The sequence below is a fragment of the Nannospalax galili genome, unplaced genomic scaffold (assembly GCF_000622305.1).
Source record: "Nannospalax galili isolate Female #2095 unplaced genomic scaffold, S.galili_v1.0 scaffold451, whole genome shotgun sequence".
NCBI lineage: Eukaryota > Metazoa > Chordata > Mammalia > Rodentia > Spalacidae > Nannospalax > Nannospalax galili.
The window spans coordinates 1,654,226-1,666,686 of NW_008331662.1; the positions used below are offsets into that span (position 1 = coordinate 1,654,226).

The following is a 12,461-nucleotide window of genomic DNA, read 5'->3' on the forward strand; positions in this document are numbered from 1 at the left end:
TTTGTGTTTCCTAGATTATATATTTATTTTCTTTTGTTGCCTCAAGGTATAGCTGTTTCTCTCTCTGCTCTCTGTATTGCTTCACGTATTCTTTGAAGGGCTGGTTTTGTGGGCATGTATTCTTTCAGGCTATTCATGTCATGGAAGATTTTTTCTTTCCCCCTCAACTATAATAGACATTTTTGCTGGGTACAGTATTCTGGGCTGGCATCTATTATCATGTAGAACTGGAAATAACTTGGTACAGGCTCTTCTGGCTTTCATAGTTTGCATTGATGTCAGCTGTAATTCTGATGGGCTTTCCTTTGTATGTGACTTGTTTTTCTTTTGCTGCTTTCAGTATTCTCTTTTTGTTCTGTACATTTAGTGTTTTTACTATGATATGTCAGGAGTTTCTTTTCTGATCCTGTCTATTTGGTGTTCTATGTGATTCCTGTATTTGTATGGGGATGTATTTCCTTAATTTTGGGAAATTCCCTTCTACAATCCTGTTTAAGATCTGGTCAACACCATTAATATGAAATTCTTCTCCTTCCTCTATTCCTATGATTCGTAGATTTTGTCTTTTCATGGTGTCCCACATCTCTTGCATATTCCATTCCTGTGTTTTTTTCAATTTTCCATACTCTTTGCTTGAGTGGTCCAATTCTTCAACTTTATCCTCCAGTGTTGATTTTGTTTTCCATTTCATTCATTCTAGAGGTGAGGCTTTCCCCTGTTGTTTCAAGTTGGCTTATTGGGTTTTGCACTTCCTTCATTTCTGCCTGAGTTTTATTCAATGTTTCTATCTCTTTTGTGAATTAATTCAGAAGTTTATCCCTATCTTTTTAGCTCTTTGTTTGTTCGTGTGTTCTTTAAATTCGCTGAATTCCTTGATCATTTTTATGATTGTTCTTTGAAATTCAGTGTCCTGGGTTATCTCTAGGGGGTTCTTGTAGAACTCTTCTACAGGATTGGTGGGCTTTGCTGGGGACATAGTGTTTTGGCTTTCCATTTTATTATTCTTTCGTTGTAGTATTGGCATGTAAATTTCTTTTGTTGTTTAAGATTCTGATATGAGAATTAAGTTGAAGTATGCTTCTGTCTGTAATATCTGGGTGCTTAGATCCTTTCTTTATTGGTTATGTAAAGCTGGTTGGTACAGGGTTCAGGTTCTTTCAGGTTTATTTTGAAGGGAACTCATGGCTTCAGATCAGCTATTCAGGGTTACCCACAGAAGCCCAATTCAAGTTCCAGTCAGGTATACTTAGGCTTCTTCACCACACGGAGGTAGGATCCAGGGTCTCTCAGGCAGTCCTGTACATTGTCAACCCTATGCCAGAGGGAGGCCAGAGGGGGACAGAACTCAGCACTCTCTGCTGTCTGCTGAGTTCCCAGCCTTAGCCTACCAAAGCCAGATCTGCCCTGGGGCCTTGGGAGGGACCTCACAAAATCCCAGGTGGGGGATGGTATGGCACAATTAGGGGAAGCTCACCACCACATGGAGGCAGGATCTGGGGGCCGTCAGGCTGTCCCCTGAGTTCTCAGGCCTCTGGTAGTTGGAGGCCAGAACCCTGCACTCTCTGGCAGTCTGCAGGGCTCTGAGCAGCTACCCCGGTGGAGGAGGTCTGAACCCACCCTCTCAGGCTGTCTGCTAGGATCTCAGCCTTAGCCTACCAAAGACAGATCTGCCCTGGGGCCTTGGGAGGGGCTTCACAAAATCCCAGGTAGGGAGATGGTATGGAGCAATTAGGAGAAGCTCACCACCACTTGGAGGCAGGATCCGGGGCTGTCAGGCTGTCCCCTGGGTTCTCAGGCCCTCTGGTAGTTGGAGGCCAGAGGAAGGCCAGAACCTTACACTCTCTGGCAGTCTGCTGAGCTCTGAGCAGCTACCCTGATGGAGGTCCAAACCCACCCTCTCAGGCTGTCTGCTAGGATCTCACACTATCTTTCCCATATCTAAATATATGAAACTTCCCTTCAATCTTATTCATATTATTATTAGATATTATTTTTAGATATATTTTTTTCTGTATTAGCTAGAAGGAAATAATTTTAAAATACCATCACATTTTTTCATTCATATCTTCATTACTTCAATTAACTTACCAAAGTCAGAGCTAATTAGATTTATGCTAAGATCTTCAGATGCAAAAGCTCTCTTCACATCAATTTTTTTAGCCCAATTTCCAGCTTTTAGTAATGCAGAATCCCTGAAAAACAGTAATGTATAATTTACTGTGATATAAACATTAAATGAAACAATACATTAATTTCAGGGCTACGAAGCTAGGTCTATGCTAGTAGTAAACTGCTAAAAACTACTTTCCCCAATTCTGTGAAAGAATAAAAGTATCCCTGGATTTTTTTTGTTTGCTTGCTGTCTTGTTTATTTTTTGTTTTATTTTTTCAGACAGGGTCTCATACAGACCAGGCTGACCTCAAGCTCATTATATAGCTGAGGATGACCTTGAACTATGGATCCTCCTCCATCTACGGCCCAAGTGCTAGGATAACAGTAGAGCTAAATTGACCAAAATTTTCTTAACAATAGCTGATCCGAAGTTGAACTGATTCATTTGAGTTCAACAATAAATACATAGTTGCTATCAACAACACAGAAGTTTGTCCTAAATTTCTACCACTTTAAAATGTATTAAATTTATTTGTGAGAAACAACTTCAACAATCTTTTATCTGATTTAGAGTCGTTTGTATCTGATACTGTTACAGACAAACAAGAGATGAAAGCAACCTAAGTGTTCCTCAGCTGACAAGTGGATAATGAAAATGTGGTACATTTACACAATGGAGTTCTATTCAGTGATAAAGATGAAATCATGAAATTTGCAGGTAAATGGATGGAACTAGAAACTGTTATACTAAGTGAAGTAACAAAGACTCGGAAAAACAAATGACATATGTTCTCCCATATGTGGATCCTAGCACCAAATTCTTGTGAGTATGTATCCAATCATAACTGCAGAAACCAAAATAATGAAAAGGAAACAGGGAGGTAAAGGGAAAGAAAGAACTTGCACTGGGGAACATCTAGGGACACTGACTTGACACAGTGGGCCTTAGCAGGGATGATATAGTATATGGACTTCAGTGGGGGGCTATGGGAGGGTGCCAATGGGAACAGGGGTATAAAGATGATTAAGATTGTTTGAGATGTTCTGTATGAAATACACAAAAATTCAGCAAAAATAAATTTTAAAAAATGAAGCCCTCTTCTGACCTCCGTGGCATTGCACGACATGGGTGCACTCACATACATGCAGGCAATACATTCATACACATAAAATAAAAATAAGAAAATACTAAAAATTTTTTTTTATTTTTGTATGAGTGTATTGCCTGCATGTTCAGTTCACCCATGTTGTGCAATACTCATGGAGGTCAGAAGACAGTGTCTAAATCCCCTGGACCTGGAGTTATGGATGGTTGTTAGCCACCATGTGGGTGCTGGGAATCAAACCCAGATCCTTCGCAAGAGCAGACAGTGCTTTTAACCAGTGAGCCGTTTCTCCAGCCCCATACAGCAACGAATTTTATGACTGAACTTCATTTATTCTTAAATAGTCAGGGCTATTCTCAGATTCAGTAGTCCCCAAGAATAGAGATTTGTACAATGGTATGTTCTCTCTAAGCATGCCAGGGTTAGTTGTAGGAGAGCAGTTACAAGTAAAGAGAATATCCCATTATTCACTGCAGCTCCTTCAGGAAGTTTGCGTGTAACCTCCTGTATCCTGGTAACACTTAGGAGATTCCCATTTTAGAGTAACTGCTTGTGATGGTTTGAATGAAAATGTCCCCCATAGGCTCCACATGGTGGCGCTGTTTTGGGAGATTTTAGAAGGTGTGGCTATCCTGGAGGAAGCACGTCACTGGGGGGTGGGCTTACAGAATTCTTAAGCCTTGCCAGATCTCCAGCTGTTCTCTGGCTTCCTGTGCCTGTATGATGATGTGAGAGCTTAGCTTCTGCTACTCCTGGTTCAGCCACCTCCAGCCACCACGCCTCCCTGCCATGACAGCCTGTAATTCCCCTGGAACTGTAAGCTCAAATAAAGTCTTCCTTCTATAAGATGCTTGGGTCAGTGTTTCTATCACAACAAAAGAAAAGTGACTAATACAGTAATTGGTACCAGAGAGTGGGCTTCCCCTTGGCTGTGAAGAACCTGACCATGTGGAGTTTTGGAAAAATGTGGAAGACTTTGGAAGTTTGGGCCAGAAAAGTGGTTGATTGCTGTAAGCAGAGCTTAACAGGCTGTTCTAGTAAACACCTGGATGAAAGTAGTGCTGAGAACAATGTAGTTCCAGAGGGAAATAACGACTTAAGCAGCACTTGGGATATTTTGGCAGAGTCCGGCTGGAGTCTGTCCTCAACCTAAAAGCTTGCCTGAGGCTAAGTCGAAAAGCAATAGACTAATTTCTCTGGCAGAAGAAATTTCAAGACAGCCATGGTGGCATGGATATTAATGGTGAATATTATACAGATCTACAGTAAAAAAGAGAAAATGGGGCAGAAAGAAATACACTTTGGATTGAAAAAGAGCACTAGGAAGATCAATGTTGGAGCTTTGGCATGTGCTGGAGAGGATCCCTTTGATAAGGAAATTAAAGTGATTAAGGAGGGGCCTAGAGATTCAGACTTAAACAGTGGAGAGAGTACCTCTAGGGCAAGGCCACAACCAGTCAAGCCTCTAACTTCTGAAAGGAAATTGCTGCAGGGACCACTGAAAAGAAAAGCTTCTAAAATGGATAAAGCAGGCTGGAGCCCATCCCAAACTTGCAGTCAAATTTGGAAGTATTGTTCACCTGGTGCTGGCTTTAGAAGCATGAAAGATGCAAAAGTGAAGGGGTCATCAGTTCTTCCTCTGCCGTTTCAGAGAGCCGCTGAGGCCAGGCAGCGTGAAGCAGGGAGCCATTGCTTGAAGCTGTGAAGGTGAAGCCTGGTTGGCAAGGGAGACCCCAAGAAGTTCGTGATGCCAGAGCTGTGAGGTATTTGCCAAGAAGACCTGCATACAGGGAGTGGTACAAGCACAAGAGAGAGATGTGTGTTGCACGCAGCAAAGAGAGGCTGAGCCATCTAAGCCTTTTGGAAGTAAAGTCCCAGAAGTTGGACATGGAACTACTGGATTTGGTGTTTGCCCTGCTGGTTTTAGGTTTTGTTTTGGTCTGGTATTTCCTTACTATGCCTCCATTCCTCCCTTCTGGAATGGTAATGTGTATTTGGTTCCACTGTATGTTGGGAGTATCTAATTTGTCTTTTGATTTTATAGAGGCTTACAGTTAAGATATTTACCTGAGTCCACTTTGGACTGTGGACTTTTGAATAATATTGAGACTAATAATGACTATGGGGACTTTTTTTTTGTCTTTTTGAGACAAGGTCTCCTTGTAGCCCCAACTGTCCTGGAACTCACTATGTACACCAGACTGGACTTGAACTCACAAAGATCCGCCTGCCTTTGCCTCCCAAGTGCTGGGGTTAAAGGCATGCGCCACCATGTCTGGGTATAACTGTAGGACCCAGGGATCCCCCTCATTCAACCCCTCCAGACACCCCACTGATTGCTCTTTTCAGCTTCTGTGTAATGCTTGAAATGCACACCTGCTGCTACTCCTCCTCTGCTGTTCCCTTTCCAGGAAACTATAGATTAGATAAGCCCGGGTATGAACACTGCTCTATAGAGTAAAAATAAAGACTCCTGAACACACAGACGGCCTGCACATTCCACAACCCTGAGAACAACACCCGCCAATAATCTGCCAATAAAAAATCTCCACAACTGCATCCTGTACAACCGATCAGTTCAAAGGTGTGTTGGCGCGAGCAGGATTCTTGGACCAACCACAAAGTGACACTGTTATTCCCCTCCTCTCTTTGTTTCTAACCTATAAAAAGCCCCTTCTTCCCCCACCCGGGGCTCTCAGCACGGTTCTGTTATATCGGTGTGGTCTGAGAGCCCGAGTTTAAGCCCGAATAAACTATAAATCTTGCCTTTGCATTTTTGGTGTGTTGGGTCTTCGGTGGTCTTCTTGGGGTCCTGTGATTGAAGTATAACATTTGGGGGCTCGTCCGGTATTCCCCCCAGAGACCCCCGAGAGGAACCAACCCCAAAAGGTTTGTGATCAACCGGCCGGGTAAGTTTTTGTAAATTGTACGTGTGCCTGTCTTCTCTAAACCTTCACTTTGGTCATGGCCTTCTGATCTCAGTTTTTCTTTGTCGCTGAAATGCTAACCAGGTGACCTGGAGGATTCGGGAGACGTCCCCATCCTCGGGGTGGGTGCTGTTCATTGGACGTCCCACCAGGACACTAGTTCGTCTGAAATCTCAGAGGACCTCGTGACCCTGTTGGGACATGCATGTCCTATCTGTACGGTCTTTGGCATAATCGAGCCGGGGAACTCACCTGGCCGAGAGTCCAGACCATTTGAAAGCCGCAGCAGCTTATTCTGGGCCCTCTGTTTGTCTGTGTCGTTCCTGTGTCTTGTGCTCTTTGTTCTAATTTGTTGATGAAATGGACAGGACTGATGAATACTATGGGCAACACCCCATCTTCCCCTCTGGATCTTACGCTAGTCCACTGGGGGGATGTTAAGACGATTGCCCATAAAAATAGTGTAGATGTAAAAAAGAAGAAATGGACAACTTCATGTTTGGTTGATTGGCCCTCTTTAAATGTTGGATGGCCCCCTGAAGGGACTTTTAACCTGAGTTTGATTTCCAGAGTAGAGGACCACATCTTCTGCCCACGTATGGGCCACCAGGACCAGATTCTGTACATCGTAACCTGGCGGGGCCTCATTGAGCGACCTGACGGTCCCCCCTGCCTAGGTCAAGTCCTTTCTTCCCCTGGTTAACTTGTTGTTCCCTCCCCAACTTCGCAGGTCCTCCCTCTCAGACCAAAGGCAGCAGAGAAACCCATTCTCCAGGGAGGCAGGGAGGAGAGCGACATCTTTCCCCCGCCTTACTCCCCTCAGACGAGCATCCCGCCAACAGCCCCACAAGTGCAGACCCTGCCTCCCAACTCTGAGGAACCACCATCACTCCCACAGAGGCCTGCACAGGCCACACGGAGCAGGAGGGGGGCAGCCCTCCAGCCTGACACGGCTGTCCTCCCCCTCTGGCCAGCCGGACTCCCAGACGGAGAGGGCAACCAGCCTTTTCATTACTGGCCCTTTGCCACCAGTGATCTTTACAATTGGCACTCACAGAATGCGCCTTTCTTTGAAAACTCCAGGGACTTGATTAACTTATTGGAAATTGTTCTTTTCACTCACCAGCCCACCTGGGATGACTTCCACCAGCTCCTGAGTGTCCTGTTCACTACTGAGGAGTGAAACAGGATTCTGGAGGCAGCCCGGAAATTGGTTCCGGGCCCCACCGGGGACCCTACCACAGACCCAGGCATCATTAATGCCAGCTTTCCCCCTAGCTGTCCCAACTGGGACAACATGGCAGAAGGTAAGGAGAGGCTCCTGGTCTATCACCAGACTCTGCTAGCGGGTCTCAAAGCGGCAGCTAGAAAACCCGCCAATATGTCTAAGGTCTATGATGTCAGACAGGGGCCTGAAGAGAGCCCGGCTGCATACTTAGAAAGGTTACTAGATGCCTTCTGGCGGTTCACTCCGTATGACCCAGAAGCAGAGGAATCAGCCCAAACTGTGATGTTTGCTTTCATTAACCAGGCAGCCCCCAACATCAAGAAGAAGTTGCAGTCTCTAGAGAGACTAGGAGAAAAGAACTTTAGGGACTTAACAGCAGTGGCAGAAAAGGTTTATAATAGGAGGGAGACAGCAGAAGAAAAAAAGGAAAGAAAAGAAAAAAGACAGGAAGCAAGCCTGACCAGGGTCCTGGAGAGACAACAGTCCAGCCACAAGAAGGACCTCAGAGAGATATTATTGGCAACCAACCCCTAGTATGGAAGGAGCTCATCGGCGGGATCCAGACCATGAAATAAAGTAGGGAAAAACCAGTGTGTGTGCTGCAAGGAGGAAGGGCATTTGGTGAAGGACTGCCCCAAGGAGAATAACCAATCAGCTAAGGTATTACCAGCTCTAATTGGGGGTAAAGACAGTGACTAGGGGAGACGGGGCTCAGGTCCCCTCCCTGAGCTCAGGGTAACCCTGAAAATAGAGGGGAAACCAATTGAGTTTATGGTAGATACTGGTGCCCAGAATTTGGTTCTATTGGAATCAAGAGGGCCAGTGTCCTCCAGAACTACGTGGATACAGGGGGCCACAGGAACAAAACCCTACTCATGGACTACCTGAAGAACAGTAGATTTAAGGAAGGGCCAGGTATCCCACTCGTTTCTAGTAATCCTAGAATGTCCCCACCCACTTCTGGGCAGAGACTTATTGTCAAAGATGAGGGCACAAATCCACTTCACAGCTAAAGGAGCCACTCTGCTTTGCAATGGGGCACCGATTCAGGTTTTAGTCACCAATGACCTGATTGAGGAATATAGACTCCATCAAGAGCTGATTCAACCTAACCCTGATATATCCAATTGGCTCCAAAAATTTCCCCAAGCCTGGGCAGAAACAGGGGGCATGGGCCTGGTGGGACACAGACCACCCGTATATGTTGAACTCAAAGCGGGAGCGGATCCTGTTAAAGTGCGCCAGTATCCTATGCCCCTAGAGGCAAAACATGGAATTACTCCACGTATCAGAAGATTGATGGAACTGGGGGTGCTGAGGATGACCCAGTTGGCCTGGAACACCCCATTCCTTCCTGTCAAGAAGCCCCAATCCAGGGACTATAGACCAGTACAAGATTTGAGGGAGGTAAATAAAAGAGTCATTGACATTCACCCCACTGTCCCCAACCCTTATACATTACTCAGTACCCTGCCACCAGATCGACAATGGTATACAGTTCTGGCTCTCAAAGACACCTTTTTCAGCCTGCCACTAGCTCCCAGTAGTCAGCCCTACTTTGCCTTTGAATGGCATGATCCGGAGGCAGGAATCAATGGCCAGTTGACCTGGATGCGACTGCCTCAGGGTTTAAGAATTCTCCAACTATATTCGATGAGGCTCTGCATGAAGATCTGGGTGAGTACAGAGCCCAACACCCCAATATAAGCCTGTTACAATATGTAGATGACTTATTGATCGTGGCACCAGACCGGAAGTCCTGCCTAGAGGGTACTAAGGACTTACTCAGAATCAATGGCCAGTTGACCTGGATGCGACTGCCTCAGGGTTTAAGAATTCTCCAACTATATTCGATGAGGCTCTGCATGAAGATCTGGGTGAGTACAGAGCCCAACACCCCAATATAAGCCTGTTACAATATGTAGATGACTTATTGATCGTGGCACCAGACCGGAAGTCCTGCCTAGAGGGTACTAAGGACTTACTCCACATCCTTGGGGACTTGGGATACCGGGCCTCAGCAGAAAAAGCTCAGATATGTCTACAAGAAGTGACTTATCTTGGATACATCCTCAAGGAAGGGCAGTAGTGGTTGACTAAGGCCCGCAAAGAGACTGTGCTAAAAATACCCGCACCGACCTCCAAAAAGCAGGTGAGGGAATTCCTGGGCACCGCGGGGTTCTGCCGCCTCTGGATTTTAGGGTTTGTGGAAATTGCAAAGCCCCTATATGAGGCTATGAAAGGACAGGACTTCAACTGGACATAGGAAAGACAAGAGGTCTTTGAAACCCTAAAACACAAACTCTTAGAGGGCCCTGCCTTGGGACTTCCAGACATAAGCAAACCTTTTTGTCTATATATGGATGAACACAGAGGTATTGCAAAAGGAGTCCTCACCCAGAAAGTAGGTCCCTGGAAGAGACCTATTGCATACCTATCAAAGAAATTAGACCCTGTAGCAGCTGGATGGCCCCCTTGCCTGCGAATTATAGCGGCAGTGGCCCTGCTGGTTAAGGATGCTAACAAATTAACTCTGGGACAGGACCTGCTTGTAGCAACCCCTCATGCCGTTGAGGGAGTGCTCAAGCAACCCCCTGATCGATGGTTGAGTAATGCCCGATTAACTCATTATCAGGCTCTGCTCTTAAATCCACCCAGGATCACCTGGTACCAATGGCCCTAAACCCAGCCACACTGTTGCCAGATCCCAATCCTGGGGACCCACTCCACAACTGTACTGAAATTCTGGCACAAGTGCATTGCATCCGGCCTGACCTGAAGGATGTCCCCTTGCCTGATGCCGAAGAAACCTGGTATACAGATGGAAGTAGCTTTATCAGAAATGGTAAAAGGCATGTTGGGGGAGCAGTCACAACTACCTCGAGAGTCATTTGGGCTGAGCCCCTGCCAAAAAGCTGAAGTGATTGTGCTTACCAAAGCCCTAAAGATGGGTAAGGGAAAGAGACTCAATGTCTACACCGATAGCAGATATGCATTTGCCACTGCCCACATTCATGGGGCCATCTATCAAGAGAGAGGCCTTACTGCAGAGGGAAAAGCTATTAAAAATAAACAAGAGATCTTAGACCTCCTGCAAGCTATCTGGGGCCCAACAAAACTAGCCATAATCCACTGCCCAGGCCACCAAAAAGGAAACAACCCCATCCAGAAGGGAAACAATCTGGCTGACAGGGCAGCTAAAAAAAAATCCCTAACCTCCTCAATTTTGCCCACTCTGGTTGATCCCGGAGCAAGGGAACTGCCTAAACTCCTCACTATAGCCCCGAGGACTTAGCCTGGATACACACTCTCCCTATGACTCAATGCCTAGAGGGCTGGTGGAGGGCAATGGATGGGAAAGTTATCCTACCTCAGAATTTGGGCATAAAGTTGCTCAAGAAAATACATCAAGAATCACACACGGGTACCCGAAGGATGCAAGACTTACTAAGAAGGGCCAAAGTTAATATTCAGGAAGGAAATAAAGCCATTAAAAAAATTGTTAGGCATTGTCATGCCTGCCAATTAATCAACCCAGCTCCATCCCATGCTAACCCAGGATCCAGGAGCAGAGGGACATGACCAGGTACGTATTGGGAGACTGATTTCACTGAGATCAAACAAGGAAAATTTGGATATAAATATTTACTAGTATTCATAGACACCTTCTCTGGATGGACTGAGGCCTACCCAACCAAGCAACTAATCAAAGAAATCCTACCCAGGTATGGTTTCCCAAATACAAGTGGATCAGATAATGGGTCGGCTTTTGTCTCTCAGGTAAGCAAGGGAATAGCCACTGCACTGGGGGCCAATTGGAAATTACATTGTGCTTATAGACCCCAGAGTTCAGGACAGGTAGAAAGAATGAATAGAACTCTAAAAGAGACCTTAACCAAATTAGCTTTAGAGACTGGCGCAGACTGGGTGGCTCTCCTCCCCTTTGCCCTTTTTAGAGTAAGAAACACTCCATACCAGATGGGTTTGACCCCCTTTGAAATCATGTATGGAAACCCCCCTCCTATGATACCTAGTCTCCAAGCTGACCTGGTATTGACCTTAGGAGACCAGGACCTGCTGGACTCACTCCAACGGTTGCAGCTAACCCACCAACGGGTCTGGCCGCAACTCACAGCCATATATGAAGCTGCTCTTCCCCCGCAACCCCACAGGTTTAAACCAGGCAACTGGGTCTTCATCCGCAGACACCAATGGAAAAATCTCGAGCCGAGATGGAAGGGCCCCTTCCTGGTCCTCTTGACGACTCCTACCGCACGCAAAGTGGACGGTGTCGCGACTTGGGTGCACTACTCCCATGCAAAACCTGCAGACCCGTTTGCAGTCCCAGAGGATTTCAAAGGAGGCACCTGGAAGGCATCCCGACATCCTTCAAACCCGCTCAAGCTTCAAATCCAGCGGGATGCCTCCTGCTAACCTGCCTCGGCGGCGCACTCCCGCCATCACCTGGCCCCTGGCCTCGGTCCCACGGCCAAGCACGTCAGCAACCCTGCCAGCCTGGCCGCTGCAGCCTCCCAACGCCCCTCGCCCCATATGTTTAGAAGAGCCGGTTACCGTGCCGCGAGACCACCGCCTCAATGGCCAGCGCCCACCTCCTGCTCGCCTGTCTGCTGGTGACTGGGCCCCTCCCAACAAGACGTTTAAATCCCCATGCACCAGTACAAGTGACTTGGACGTTAGCTAACATGGAAACAGGAAAGGCAGTGTTAACACTGAGGACCATCCACCTAACACCTGGTGGCCCCCGCTTGATGTTGACCTCTATACCCTAGCAGATGGGCTGTATGACACAGGCCTGGATGGAAAAACTTTGGGGTATGAAGACTCCTTGGCAGGCTATAATTGTAAATTTAAATCAGGGGTTAGAAACCTACGAGCTAAAAGCTTCTATGTCTTCCCAGGACCTCATGTTAAACCAGGGTGCAGGGGAGCCCAACACTATTATTGCCAACACTAGGGATGCGAAACAACCGGGGAGGCATGGTGGTTAGCAACCGCCCCAGGGGAGCTCATTACTGTCAGGTGAAACCAGACGGGGACACCATGTCAGACCGGTTCTGGTAGCAATA

The 12,461-nt window shown here is 46.6% G+C and overlaps 1 protein-coding gene across 1 annotated transcript in view; it reads right to left on the minus strand.

The window, feature by feature from the left end:
• Positions 1-12,461, minus strand: part of Hfm1 (helicase for meiosis 1) — a 128,759-nt gene that overhangs the window by 31,763 nt on the left and 84,535 nt on the right. Inside the window, exon 24 of the mRNA XM_008826844.1 lies at positions 2,089-2,192. Coding sequence (XP_008825066.1) covers positions 2,089-2,192 — 104 coding nt within the window. The remainder of the gene's footprint in view (positions 1-2,088; positions 2,193-12,461) is intronic.